Source organism: Gigantopelta aegis, chromosome 10 (genome assembly GCF_016097555.1).
Source record: "Gigantopelta aegis isolate Gae_Host chromosome 10, Gae_host_genome, whole genome shotgun sequence".
Taxonomy (NCBI): Eukaryota; Metazoa; Mollusca; class Gastropoda; order Neomphalida; family Peltospiridae; genus Gigantopelta; species Gigantopelta aegis.
The window spans coordinates 33,696,411-33,711,749 of record NC_054708.1 but is presented as its reverse complement, the minus strand read 5'-3'; the positions used below and the strand labels follow the sequence as shown (position 1 = coordinate 33,711,749).

The window sequence follows — 15,339 nt, the reverse complement described above, 5'->3', positions numbered from 1 at the left end:
CAAGGCAACCTTGTATTAGAGCAAGAAGTTGCTCCCCCAAACGAGGTCCTTCTTTGTCTTTATCCCGCAGTAGGTCACTATCACCACCTGGTAGAAAGTTGAATGATGAAACTCAAAATATACATTCGCCCTGTTCGTTATCACAGCTCAACAGCACAGAATCATGCTAACGATCTACATGAGATCCTCAAAACTCAGTTTCCTGATAAACATGCTGTAGGCCTAATCACTGAAGGTGGCCCAGATTGGTCTGTCAAGTGTTACCATAATATGTATATTTATGGCAATTTGTGGAAAAGTCTCAGTCTGGACTATCTTGGGATCACCCAGCATGCTCCTGGGAACTCGAAAGAAAATCCGATTGAGCATGCCTGGGCTCCTAGGTCAAAGGATTTGACATCTGTTGTACTACCCAGGCATGTTGAATCGGATACAGAGTATGCTGATGATCCAGAGGTAAAGGACAGATATGACTTCGACAATGCTTGTAAAATAGCCAGCTCATACTGGAAAAACAAGACGTATGACACTTTTGAGGTTATTCCTCATCCAGTATTGTGTAATGACCAGCCATATCCCCAGAATGACTTCGAGGGAATTAAAGCTTACTTTTCGAAACCAAAGGTAACAGAGGACTCCTCGTACAAGACTGAAATGGCATTTCTTATGTCACATTGCATACGTAGGTGCCATGGATTAGAGTTTGTAAAGTGTCAATTGAAATCCTGCGCCCACTGTTCAAGGCAGCCACCAAAAGCTGCAGCCTTCATGTCCAACCTCTACAGACAAGGTGGACACAGTTTCTCCCCAACTCCTGATCCGTTTTTCCCAGACCACTACATGACATACATTGGTATGAAAGGTAATCCAGCTGATCCTGGAAATGTGGACAAAAACTGTCCATCAATTCGGGGTCATTGGGAAGCATGCACCTTTGGCTGCAGCTATGTGTTTTTGTCACCCGCTGACAAAGACAAACACATAAAGGTATGTCACTAGCTCCAGAATAGAGCCGAAAAACGGCAATTGCAACAGCAAAAAAGAAGAGAAAAGAAGCATAAATTATCTTAAATTGCTGGAAAATATGACTTGAGAAATAGCCAACTTGGAGCTTATGTCATTGGCGTCTGATGAACGATACCAATGGGCATATTGTCATTGGATGTATAGTTTAATAGTTACAAAGCCTTTCAGAGTGCCTTGGTTGGCCTCATATCACTGTTTAAAAACATTGTTTCACTATGTGCATTCATGAATAAATATTGTTTGTATCTTTTATATTACTACTGTCTTCCTTTGGTCTTTTCCAAACCTTGTTCTGTAACGTCAATTTGGATGAAGCCAAAGTCAACTGCCCATTTAGTCTTTTTGAGGGGGGGGGGGGTGGGGGGTCAGAATCAAGACTAAGTGACTTAGTCTCTCTGGCTTCAATATACTTTTGTTACGGTCCCTTACACACTGCAAAACAATAATAACCTTGATTTAGTGAAACAAGCTATAATGGCCTTCACGTAGCCTCAGATCCCAATGTTTTGATATGCAAATGACCGTAGTTATTTATAGGCGAAATAACGTGCATTCAAACGACACAGAGATTTTTAAAAAGTGGAATTAAGTCAACTTCGTGCATTTTATATGATGATTTGTATATAAAACCTGTCGGGGTTTGGGTTTGTTTTCATGTAAATGCAAAGAAAACAAATATCGAATAGGAAATAAACGTAACATTTGCAAAACACTTTGAGTCTAAATAATTGAACAGGATAATAGTTGTATAGAAGAAGAATTATAGAATTAAAATTCTGTTTTCTTCTATTTAATTATGCCTTAAATAAATAAATAAAATAAAATAACTAAAAAACAAACACACACACACACACACACACACACACACACGCGCACACACGTATATACACCTATCAAAACCGGACCATCTGTAAACTGGAATTCCCTTAAAACTGGACGTTTTTCGCGGCCCATTTTTAAATATCTGTACAGAATAAAACCTCTCTAAACCGGATACCAGATAACTCCGGACTTTTACGTGGTCCCGGGGGTGTCTGGTTTAGGGGAGTTTCACTATATAATTTATTTATTTATTCTCCAATTGCTATATACTGGCAAGATATGATGACTAGATAAATGACTATATTTCGGTCACTGACCAAAAATATAGCTTCTGATCAGCAAAACAAAACGTGTATTGTTAAATGTTTCTTATAATTTTATTTCAAGTTGATGGTTTTGATTTTTTTAAAACGTTTTGAAGACAATTTTCGTTTTAAAAATAAGAAATAAATTGCTATTTATTAACTATTTTGTTTTTGGTGTATAGATGTATTGTAGGCGATAGGGCATTCAACATGTGTGAGCCTTCTAGTAGAAGTTCTATCATAGAACACGGTAAAGTTGTGTAATAAAATTGTTAATTTAATACATTTTTCGAATTATGTAGGATTGCAGGATATTAAATAACAAGTGTCAAGATATCGACTTTATTCTGACCTTCGTAGACTATCAAAGGCCATATGCACTATTCTGTCTGTGGGACGGTGCATATAAGTACTAAATGTTTGACATCCAATAGCCGATGATTAATAAAACAATGCTCAAGTGATGTCGTTAAATAAAACAAACATTACATTTACGTAGGGCCTACAGAGAAACCCAACTCTTTATTCTGTTCTTGGAGTTCCCTCAATGCCCATAGCCAGCATGTTTGAATATGTATACAAGATCGGATTTATAAGGTTTTGTGGGGAAGGGTGCAACTCAGAGGCTTGCATGTATAAATCTCGGCTGAAGATTCACAAATAATTGTAGTCATTAGCCACGCTTGCTGTTAGCAGAACGCAACGGAACTGGAGAGCGGTTAGGGGATGTAACTCTGCCTATTTTTTCTCGCTAGTTTCTAATAGGGTAAATTTTGGCATATTGTTTATTCATTGTACGCTTTCAGTGTCTTAGAAAGGAGTTAATGTGACAAACAAGCTAAATAATCTAATATTAATTATGCTATAAACAGTAAACAATATTTCTCTTATTCGCTTTCAATTGATGTAAAACGGAATGAGAGAGAGAGAGAGAGAGAGAGAGTGAGAGAGAGAGAGAGAGCTGAGACGTTTCAAATGTCGGGGCCTACTTCATTAAAGTTGGACATTTGTTTTTTATTAAAATTATTAACATTTTATACACTTGTAAACCAAAGAACCTCAAACATACACGCAAACAAAGGATAACAATCAAAACTAAACAAATAACATTAACAGATTTTTTTAAATTATCAGTACCATACTAATGATTAAAAAACTTTTGGATATGAAATATTAGAGTTCGCCGTTTAAGGAGCGCTATCACTCCATAACTACGATTAGTTCAAGTAGAATAAGATTTAGCTCCTCTTAAAGGGACAGACCCTAGTTTTTAAACACTACAGCATATTAGATTATCCATTTCCGTAGAACCAAAGTATTTCTGGCCATCCTGTTGTTTCTAATATCAGAAAATGCATTTTTCATATTTTTATAGTGCGTTTGAGAAGTAGCGGTTATTGAATCGAGTTCCTAGTCTATTTTTTAATTTCATTGCAACTTATTTTCGTGCTTACATCTACTCATTGAGTCGTTAAAACTCGCTCTGGGTAGGAGCCGGTACTGGGCTGCGAACCCTGTACCTACTAGCCGATAGCTCAACCATGGCGCCACCGAGGACGGTCTATTTTTAAAGGATAGTTATCTGATTTTAACGTCACAGACTTTTGTTTCACTCTGTTGTAACATTATGCAAGTGTGTTACAGATTTGTAGCTTGCCTGTCATACCATTTTTATGAAATGAGTGAACAGTTTTGATATCTGACGAGCGAAAGCGAGTCAGATATTAACACTGTTCACGAGTTTTTTTAATTTATTACAAACCAATTGCAAACAAGCCGCAACGGAAAAGTAAGCAGACGTCAAAGACCTATTACATGTTATTTTTCTACGTCACGCCAATATTACACTAGTTAGATATTGAGAGATTGTTATGACATGAGAAATATCTTATACTGGTGTGTAATAAAAAAAAAACCTGTATTATTATAAGCGGCCAAGTGTGTATCGTTTTATACAGTTATTAAAGAGACATACCCTAGTTTCAACCCGTGAAAATTAACACTACGTTTAGTTGATCTACCCAACCTGTAGCACATTTGAATAAATGTTACAGCTGAGTGAACTGTTACTTCTCAGACGCACGTGCGTTTTTAAAAATATGAGAAATGCATTTTGTGATATTAAAAACACCAGGATAACCAAAAACACTTCGAATGTACGGAAACTGATAATGTAAATAATAAAATCTAAGTAAAGTATGATTTAAGTTCCCAAAAACGGTTATAATAGTCAAAATATGTGTTAGTGTTTAAAAACTAGGGTGTGTCCCTTTAACCACCGGTAACAATAAGGAATTGAATAACCTAGGAATACAATTAGAGATCGGTTAATGCAGGATGATAGTTAATGTAATAAATGTAACTTATATCACTTTATTTGTCCATGATTACATATAAACCACACACACCATTGTTTTGCACGTGTGTATTTTGTATAACTATGTTGTATTATTTGTGTTATTTATTCAGCTGATGAGTTGTAAAACTCAAAGCAAATAAAGAACTAAGAACTTGGCTCCGCATAATCTAAATTAGGGGGACAATTACTCACTCTCCTAATTTTTTCTTCACATCGATTATATAAGCGCATATTTTAAGAATAATGATTGTGAAAGAAATCAAAAAACTTTAACTTACTTTGTATCCGTTTCAGGGTATCGAAATAGCAGTGGAACTGAATTGCTGTCACTAACGACGTCGTCACTGCCAGGAACACCAAAATAAACTTCACTGCCATCAAGGACATGGTACATTGGCTGTTGATGGTTTCGCTTAACTGCATGCATGGGGAAACTGATAGATATATATTCCGCGAATAGTCTCGCGGGTAGGACGAGATTGGCCCGGATTCAGAATACATAATGACCCTGGGGTTTGATTTGCCGTTCGAGCAAACCTACGTTGTTTTGTTCTCTATCGTAAAATGTCTAAGGAAACAGTCTAAGAAGTTATACAATTACTAGTCAATTAGTATTGGTTATCGAGACTTCCGGTTGGTTTAACTACGGAATCCACCATTTTGTTTTGAGGGTGGTTGTTGTCAAAGAAGAAAAACGATTTGACTCCACCTGTTTAGACCAATTTCGGGGTTGGGAGATATGGTTGTTGGGGAATTTAAATGATATATATATGTACAAAAAAATTAATGAATTGAAAAAGAGGTGGTCTGAAATATTGTTCCAGCCTCCTCATAAAGTCAAAATAAAAACAGGTTGTTTTCAGTTCGTAGTAGCATTATGAAATCGCGTGACTTGAGTAATTACACGAGTTATAATTACAATACTTTATGCTTCATTTAACGATGATGTATGCAGACGTAAATTGAAGCTGATCAACGCAAGACCATCAGTCTTTATTTACCAACATCCCGGCGGAGACATTGACGCGACGACCGTATATCGTCGATAAATAACTTGCATATGGACACCCACTTGGCAAACATCATGATTTGTCACGTTATAATCGTCTATCCCCACACAGGCGTAGTGTGAGGGGTGCAGTGGCCTGAATTATGGAAAGTCAGCTATTGCATCTTGGAGGCAATTATGTTCTAGAGGTTCGGCCGCTTCCGTAAATACAATGTCTAAACAAGAATGAAAACAAACCAGCTACAGGCCCGTAGAAACTGGAAAGGGGGGAGGGAGTCTAGAGGGTACAGCCCCAACCACATAAGGTCGAAAATGTATGTCCCCCCAATATACAACCCCCCCCACACACACACACACACACACACACCCACACACACTATATATAATTAAAGATAACCTTGTGGCTTGTTCCCCTTTCATTACAGATTGTAGTCCCCATTTCAGATGTAAGAAAGAAAGAAATGTTTTATTTAACGACGCATTCGACACATTTTATTTACGGTTATATGGCGTCAGACATATGGTTAAGGACCACACAGATTTTGAGAGGAAACCCGCTGTCGCCACTTCATGGGCTACTCTTTCCGATTAGCAGCAAGGGATCTTTTATTTGCACTTCCCACAGGCAGGATAGCACAAACATGGCCTTTGTTGAACCAGTTACGGATCACTGGTCGGTGCAAGTGGTTCACCCAGGGTTTGAAGTCGGTATTAGGGATTAAAAATCCCATGCCTCGACTGGAATCCGAACCCAGTACCTACCAGCCTGTAGACCGATGGCCTACCACGACGCTACCGAGGCCGGTAACCATTTCAGATATCGTCCTACAGCTTTGGATTCATCTTTCTAATAGTCTCTGTTGGAAATCACGGTAAATATTAAATGGAAATATCCAGTTGTAAATACTGCCGCAAATCGTGTATTAGACGACATTGTGAGATTCACAAAAATCATGGTTTAGGACTACATTTGTTTTTTAATCACATACTGTCAGTTTGGATAGTTCAATCATTTGTAATAAAACAATGATTACTCTTTAAAATGACTGTATTAATGTCTCTAGTATACGCCCAACCCCTTTACCCTTTTTTGTCCATCTCTCTCATTCGTTCTCTTGTTTTGTGCGTGTATGCATGCATGCGTGCGTGTACTTGTTATAACATTATTTTCTTTACATCAAGGACTAGATAATTATGGTATACGAAACACAATAGGATATAGTAGTATATATATATTTTTTTTATTTGTTATCTTAAACAATGATAAACAGTCGCGATTCCAAACAGCTGAATCCAAAACCAAAACGTTGATTGTTGTCCTAATAGCATGGAACATTAACGTCATACAGCTTCCGGAAGTAGTAGTCACATCCGGTGATGAAAATCTGACATCCTTCCGGTGGGCTTATGGAATCCTCAACTGCTTTAATTCCAATTCTGAAATAACAAATGGATTGATTGAAAATAAAATAAAATAAAATCGATACATGGATGGAACAGATGAGGGCATATTTCAAAAGTGGTCAACACCAGGCCCACAAATTCAAATTAGCAGCTCAAACTGGATTTTGTCTTCAATAATTTCGTATATGTAAAAACAAATCCTGTTTAAGCTATTATAAACATTAGGAATTCCAGAAACACATGGTGTACAAACATTAATATTCTAAGCAAGGAAATGTAATGAATATCCAGTTTTATTCATTAAAAGCCTTGTCAGCAGAGGGCATGTTTAAATGTCTGTAAAGTCAGGAATGCCCCTTTAAGAGCCACGACTGTCATTTCTTAATGAAGTATAATGATGAATAAAGCACTTTAAAACATATATCTCGGTGTAGTATAAAATGTTCATTAAAATTATACTGTTGAATAATTTCCATTTTACATCAAAACTAAAGTGTCTATAGAAGACAAAGGGTTAATCAGAGAAGTAAATTTTCAACCATGTTTCTTAGTTATGAAAAAACCCATTAGTTAATCAAACTTCTCTCGTATAGTTTTGATACAATGTTGCACTGATTCTGTTAAGTTGGCATCCTTGATTTCTATCAATGTCCAAACTTCACTAGGTCAAAATGGGTTAATTAAGGAATTTGTTATGCATGTTATTAATGCAGCTTCTCCTGCCTCATACAAAACTATTTTACTTTACTTCCTAATGTGAATGACTTAAAAAGGAATACAAGGACAAAAATTCCAATTCCGTTAGGACCAAAACTAGTATTTTGAAATATGCCCATGGGTGAATAAAGTTGAAGGTTGTAGTGCGATAATTAATCGATGATATGTAACAAGATATTTTTAACCATATGTGTAATAATAAATGCTTCTATTTTGTGTTTCCAAAACAGCTGGTTAATCGTTTGAACAACTGGTCCCAAACGATCAATATATGAGTTCTTGTTTATATGGGCTTATGGCCTTACATACAATAAAATAATTGATTGATTGATTGATTGATTGATCAATTGATTGCATAAAACTGAATGAATAATAATAAATAAATAAATAAAGCAAGCATGATATATATGTTTTAGACAACATTACAGAAATTCTTGTTACAAGTAATGACATTACTACATTCTGTGATCAGATAAAACTGGTTATGTAATTTTATTGTAAAGAATGGTCTATTTTCAGATAATTATCCGGAAGCGATAGATTGTCTGGAGGCGTCTTGTATATTAAAGTGCATTATCAGACTAGTCAGATTTAATATCATAAAACACTTTTATTTACGGCATTAGATGAGAGTTTTGGGTGCATTAAAGGTAGAAAAACCATCTGTATATCCTATTTTGTGAGAGCTTGACTTCGAGTATCACGCGATTACGGTAAACTACACTGTCGCAGATATTCAGATCGTTGTGAAACAAAATTTAATATCGATGGTAAAGTCCAAGAATAGGGCCTATATTCTTGTGTCTTCTCACCAAAACCTAACATGAATTAAGAATTTTAGTTCTCTTAAACTAAATGAGATTTATAATCCATTTACTGTAAATCATGTTCTAAACTTAATGCACGAACAAAAGCTAGGTTACGCTAAACTAGACTTATGTGAGCAATACGCGAAATTTTTAAAGGTATGGGCCCAATTTCACAAAACATTGTAAGCCTAGTTTTGCAAGTAAACGTAAATCTACGACTAAACCACACTTTTTGTTACTATTATAGTACAACAAATATAGTTTAAAATACACATATTTCATTTTCTTTTGTTCTTAAAATGCTCCATCTTCTGTAATGATGTAAATGTTTTAGTGAAATTGATGCCAAACACGTGTAAATGTATGCCTGGTATAACTGTTAATCGCAGACGTAACCTTACGATGTTTAGTAAAATGGGCCCCTGAACGTCAACATATATACATGTATATTCTGTATGCCATTTTGTAAATAAATGAAAGTAGGAGGCCGAATTCATGGGTTGCCGTCTGGTCCGGTACTCCCAGTCCACCATTTCATTAAAACAGGTTCCTCCCACCCCCAGTTTCAAAATGACAGAAAACCTAATTGTCCCAAAATCAGCATCGATGATTCCAAAGCCTTCCACGGGAACATGTCTTCGAATCCTTTAAGTAGTTTGTGGTGTTCAGTTCCAGTGTTAATCATTATGTGAGGGACGGTTATAACTCAGTGGCAGAACACTAGCTTTATATGAAATAACTTGTGTTTTGAGTTCCAGTGTTAATCATTATGTGAGGGACGGTTATAACTCAGTGGCAGAACACTAGCTTTATATGAAATAACTTGTGTTTTGAGTTCCAGTGTTAATCATTATGTGAGGGACGGTTATAACTCAGTGGCAGAACACTAGCTTTATATGAAATAACTTGTGTTTTGAGTTCCAGTGTTAATCATTATGTGAGGGCGGTTATAACTCAATGGCAGATCACTAGCTTTATATGAAATAACTTGCGGTGTTCAGTTCCAGTGTTAATCATTATGTGAGGGACGGTTATAACTCAGTGGCAGAACACTAGCTTTATATGAAATAACTTGTGTTTTGAGTTCCAGTGTTAATCATTATGTGAGGGACGGTTATAACTCAGTGGCAGAACACTAGCTTTATATGAAATAACTTGTGTTTTGAGTTCCAGTGTTAATCATTATGTGAGGGCGGTTATAACTCAATGGCAGATCACTAGCTTTATATGAAATAACTTGTGTTTTGAGTTCCAGTGTTAATCATTATGTGAGGGACGGTTATAACTCAGTGGTAGATCACTAGCTTTATATGAAATAACTTGTGTTTTGAGTTCCAGTGTTAATCATTATGTGAGGGACGGTTATAACTCAGTGGCAGAACACTAGCTTTATATGAAATAACTTGTGTTTTGAGTTCCAGTGTTAATCATTATGTGAGGGCGGTTATAACTCAATGGCAGATCACTAGTTTTATATGAAATAACTTGTGTTTTGAGTTCCAGTGTTAATCATTATGTGAGGGACGGTTATAATTCAGTGGCAGAACACTAGCTTTATATGAAATAACTTGTGGTGTTGATTTCCAGTGTTAATCATTATGTGAGGGCGGTTATAACTCAATGGCACAACACTAGCTTTATATGAAATTACTTGTAGTGTTGAGTTCCAATGTTAATCATTATGTGAGGGAAGGGTTAAAACTCAATGGCAGAACACTAGCTTTATATGAAATAACTTGTGTTTTGAGTTCCAGTGTTAATCATTATGTGAGGGCGGTTATAACTCAATGGCAGATCACTAGCTTTATATGAAATAACTTGTGGTGTTGAGTTCCAGTGTTAATCATTATGTGAGGGACGGTTATAATTCAGTGGCAGAACACTAGCTTTATATGAAATAACTTGTGGTGTTGATTTCCAGTGTTAATCATTATGTGAGGGCGGTTATAACTCAATGGCACAACACTAGCTTTATATGAAATAACTTGTAGTGTTGAGTTCCAATGTTAATCATTATGTGAGGGAAGGGTTAAAACTCAATGGCAGAACACTAGCTTTATATGAAATAACTTGCGGTGTTGAGTTCCAGTGTTAATCATTATGTGAGGGGAGGGTTATAAATTAATCATTATGTGAGGGGCGGTTATAACTCAATGGCAGATCACTAGCTTTATATGAAATAACTTGTAGTGTTGAGTTCCAGTGTTAATCATTATGTGAGGGGAGGGTTAAAACTCAATGGCAGAACACTAGCTTTATATGAAATAACTTGCGGTGTTGAGTTCCAGTGTTAATCATTATGTGAGGGGAGGGTTATAACTCAATGGCAGATCACTAGCTTTATATGAAATAACTTGTAGTGTTGAGTTCCAGTGTTAATCATTATGTGAGGGGAGGGTTATAACTCAATGGCAGATCACTAGCTTTATATGAAATAACTTGCGGTGTTGAGTTCCAGTGTTAATCATTATGTGAGAGGCGGTTATAACTCAATGGCAGAACTATATTTTTATATGAAATAACTTGAGGTGTTGAGTTCCAGTGTTAATCATTATGTGAGAGGCGGTTATAACTCAATGGCACAACTCTATTGTTATATGAAATAACTTGAGGTGTTGAGTTCCAGTGTTAATCATTATGTGAGAGGCGGTTATAACTCAATGGCACAACTCTATTGTTATATGAAATAACTTGTAGTGTTGAGTTCCAGTGTTAATCATTATGTGAGAGGCGGTTATAACTCAATGGCACAACACTAGCTTTATATGAAATAACTTGTAGTGTTGAGTTCCAATGTTAATCATTATGTGAGGGGGGGGGGGGGGGTTAAAACTCAATGGCAGAACACTAGCTTTATATGAAATAACTTGCGGTGTTGAGTTCCAGTGTTAATCATTATGTGAGGGGCGGTTATAACTCAATGGCAGAACTCTATTTTTATATGAAATAACTTGAGGTGTTGAGTTCCAGTGTTAATCATTATGTGAGAGGCGGTTATAACTCAATGGCACAACTATGTTTATATATGAAATAACTTGCGGTGTTGAGTTCCAGTGTTAATCATTATGTGAGGGGAGGGTTAAAACTCAATGGCAGAACACTAGCTTTATATGAAATAACTTGTAGTGTTAAGTTCCAGTGTTAATCATTATGTGTGAGGCGGTTATAACTCAATGACAGAACTCTATTTTTATATGAAATAACTTGCGGTGTTGAGCTCCAGTGTTAATCATTATGTGAGGGTGCGTGTATATTAAAGGCCGTGATAAACGCTGCGATTCGGTAGGAGTAACCTATAAGCTGCAACCGGTTATATAATACACCTTAGCTTCCTCTTAATTACCGTAGATGCCCTTTTAAACGTTGCGCACCCTTCCTTGAAATTTCAGGTGCTCTTTTTGAACGTTGTAGCCATAACCTGTAAAAACATTCACCATTCTAACACTGAAATGTTTATTTTAATAATCAATTTATTAATATTTTAACACATTCATTCATTCACTCACTCCGCCCCTGGATACGTACCCACAGCAATAGAGCCCACTGTTCGTGCACTGGCAGTTGAAGCAGTCTTTAGTTTTAATGTCTGAGCCGAGCTGTACGGCACGTGGTCGAATTTCATCAGTCATACAATACCCCTCCGACTGTCCAGTCACTGGAAAGAAACAGCAACTATGACGACGATGACAAATTACATCGCCGTCAAACTAGCAACAGAAGTTATAATTTTATGTAATAAAAAAAAAAAGTTTGTTTGTTTTGTTTGTTCAACGACACCGTTAGAACACATTGGTTTATTAATCATCGGCTATTGGAAAAAAAGAAAGGAATGTTTTATTTAAGGGCGCACTCAACACATTTTATTTACGGTTATATGGCGTCAGACATATGGTTAAGGACCACACAGATTTTGAGAGGAAACCCGCTGTCGCCACTACATGGGCTACTCTTTCCGATTAGCAGCAAGGGATCTTTTATTTGCGCTTCCCACAGGCAGGATAGCACAAACCATGGCCTTTGTTGAACCAGTTATGGATCACTGGTCGGTGCATGTGGTTTACACCCACCCATTGAGCCTTGCGGAGCACTCACTCAGGGTTTGGAGTCGGAATCTGGATTAAAAATCCCATGCCTCGACTGGGATCCGAACCCAGTACCTACCAGCCTGTAGACCGATGGCCTAACCACGACGCCACCGAGGACGGTCGGCTATTGGATGTCAAATAATTGGTAATTCTGACATATAGTCTTATAAAAGAAATCTGCTACATTTCTCCATTAGTAGCAAGGGATCTTTTATATTCACCATCCCAGACAGGATAGCACATACCACGGCCTTTGATATACCAGTCGTGATGCGTTGGTTAGGGCGAGAAATAGTCTAATGGACCCACCGCCGGGAATCAATCCTAGACCGACCGCGTATCAAGCGAGCGCTTTACCACTAGGCTACGCCCCGCCCCTTATGTAATCACTACTGAAGGCTAAAAGTATTTTAAAAGATTTTAAAAAAAAAAAATAATAATAACAAACTTACAAAAACAAAACAAAATAAAAAGAAACAAAATACCAGCAAAAACAAAACATCGACAATCCCAACCTACACCTACAATGTCCTTGCCTACGCTACCACAATTGCGACACTTGGTCTAGTGAATAAACTGTCGCAAACACGTTGGGATATTTGAAGTCGGGGGCGGGGGCGGCTTGCGTGTTTGGGGGCCACAATATATTTAATGAGTGCGGGGTCATCCTCTCTCGCAATTGTTTTACTAGTATCTTTGGTTAACGTGATAAATTTCCTACAATCTACAGAACAAAGCAGCAGTTTTTCCCCCACCCTATAACGCTTTTTAACATGTACTTGGAATACAAACATAAGACATACCTTCCTTATCCCTCCCTCGGCAGAGCCTCGACAAATACCGATTAACATAGACTCGGTTGATATTAAAATAAAACACTCGTGACGAATCCTCTATTTACTAGCGTGATACAAAATACAAATACAACGACAGTTAATTAATAAACTCGTGTGCTGTTGTTGTTGCTGTTGTTACCTACCGATAGCTATCGCCAGTTGCTTTCATTTATCATACATGTCTGTCGCCATGTTTCTAATATTTTATTACAGTAGAATAGCGCAATGCTTCTGGCTTTTTAAATAAAGTTTAGTAGATGTTCATGTGATCTAAATTAGCCAATGTGGGCAAAGAATAACGAAGAATGGCGCGCGACAGTAAGAAAATGAATGTGCAATATAGTTCCTTATTTATTTATTAATAATAATATATATTCTATATTGTATCTTTAAATATTTAAATTGGAGTATTAAGATTAAATCGAGTTTGGCATATTAGTTATTCTACTTACCCGTCTGTCGCCACTGAAGGGGACCTTTGAATCCACAGTTGTGGTAACAATTGATCATCAACATTTGCACCATGCAGACAATTGTGAAAAGAACTAACTTCATGTTGTGTAGATGTTGCAGGTTTACCTTCACTCAAACGGACGTTCTGTGGCTTTATACGGCGTATTCAAGCAAGGTAACGCTAACATATACACGATGATTTCATAATAGAAGATTATATACATATATTAACAATTAAGACGTAGGAGGATTTTGGAGTAAAATTACAATACACGCAGGGAAAGTGCTCTCATTTTCTGCACACCCCACGCGTAATATGGGTTGATATATCACGTGCTGCTGATCACAGCGATGCAATAATTAACGTAATTACTCCAATTTTGATAAATAATCATAAAGAGCTTTTGCCCTTTGCAAATACGAATTCTCATGAAAAAATAATTAAAAAGCCGACATTGATATGTACATATATACAGTTTACATTGTCATGGAGTCACATCTTTGGGTCTACCATAAGCGTACAAGACAGGGGCCAGGGGGAAGTGTAGCAACTGCCCCCTAATGCTGGAGAAAAAACTTAAATTCGGGCAAAAATGATAGAGGTATTCGGGCAAAATGTGCTAACTTGAGACTTTTTTAAATCATGTATTTCCATCATTCTACCATCAGAATTAGTTGTAGTCCATGTAGAAATGCGTAGTTATTCGTTACCAGCCCTATATAGCTGGGGCCTAATTAACAAAGCTCTCTTAATCACTGCTAGACAACAAAGCATCCTCTTTGCAAGTCTTTTTGCATTGCACTGCGATATCGCAAAGTTGCGAGAGTTTAGTGAATGAGGTCCCTTTTTGGTAGCAATGCTAATATAAATAAGTGTTGTTATTCAGATTCGGGCATTTTCGTTTAATTCGGGCAAAAGCCAGCCTGCCCCCCTACAGAAATAGGAGCCCGTACGCCTATGGGGTCCACGGAACAGGGTAGTGTGATGGCCATCCTCCCGACGTTTCCCTATCACTGTTTTCGGAAGGCTGGGCCTGCCGTATTTCAACACCTAAAATTAAACATTTTCTTGAGAGAGCATGTCCTCAAATACCTCCAAAACAAATATTTTTGGTGTCAAAGAATTCAATTTTACATACTACAACAGGAAGAAAGGAAATGAAATGGTTTATATAGCGACGCACTCAACACAGTTTATTTACGGTTATATGGCGTCGGACATACGGTTAAGGACCACACAGATATTGAGAGAGGAAACTCGCTGTCGCCACTTCATGGACTTTTCTTTTCGATTAGCAGCAAGGGATATTTTATATGCACCATCCCATAGACAGGATAGCACATACCACGACCTTTGATATACCAGTCGTGGTGTACTGGCTGGATCGAGAAATAGCCCAATGGGCCTACTCACGGGGATCGATCCCAAATCGACTGCGCATCAAGTGAGCGCTTTACCACTGGGCTATATCTCGCCCCCACTAGAACAATGTTAGATAACATGAAATTATTTC

General features: G+C 37.2%; 1 protein-coding gene across 1 annotated transcript; it reads right to left on the bottom strand.

Annotated features, from left to right (window-relative positions):
• Nucleotides 1-6,740: 6,740 nt before the first annotated feature.
• Nucleotides 6,741-14,116, bottom strand: LOC121382586 (beta-microseminoprotein-like). The gene is made up of 3 exons (XM_041512080.1): nucleotides 13,825-14,116; nucleotides 11,977-12,106; nucleotides 6,741-6,958 (listed from the first exon to the last, which is right to left on the bottom strand). Exons 1-3 carry the CDS (start codon nucleotides 13,925-13,927, stop codon nucleotides 6,841-6,843), a joined length of 351 nt encoding a protein of 116 aa, XP_041368014.1. The 5' UTR covers nucleotides 13,928-14,116; the 3' UTR covers nucleotides 6,741-6,840.
• Between the last annotated feature and the right edge of the window lie 1,223 nt (nucleotides 14,117-15,339).

What these genes read in the sequence shown, in the direction of transcription:
- LOC121382586 (XM_041512080.1), bottom strand. Translation starts at nt 13,927, where the DNA reads ATGAAGTTAGTTCTTTTCACAATTGTCTGCATGGTGCAAATGTTGATG. An exon ending in CCTTCAGTGGCGACAGACGG is followed by an intron (nt 12,107 to 13,824) that starts GTAAGTAGAATA and finishes GTTTCTTTCCAG; the next exon opens with TGACTGGACAGTCGGAGGGG. An exon ending in AGTGGGCTCTATTGCTGTGG is followed by an intron (nt 6,959 to 11,976) that starts GTACGTATCCAG and finishes TTGTTATTTCAG; the next exon opens with AATTGGAATTAAAGCAGTTG.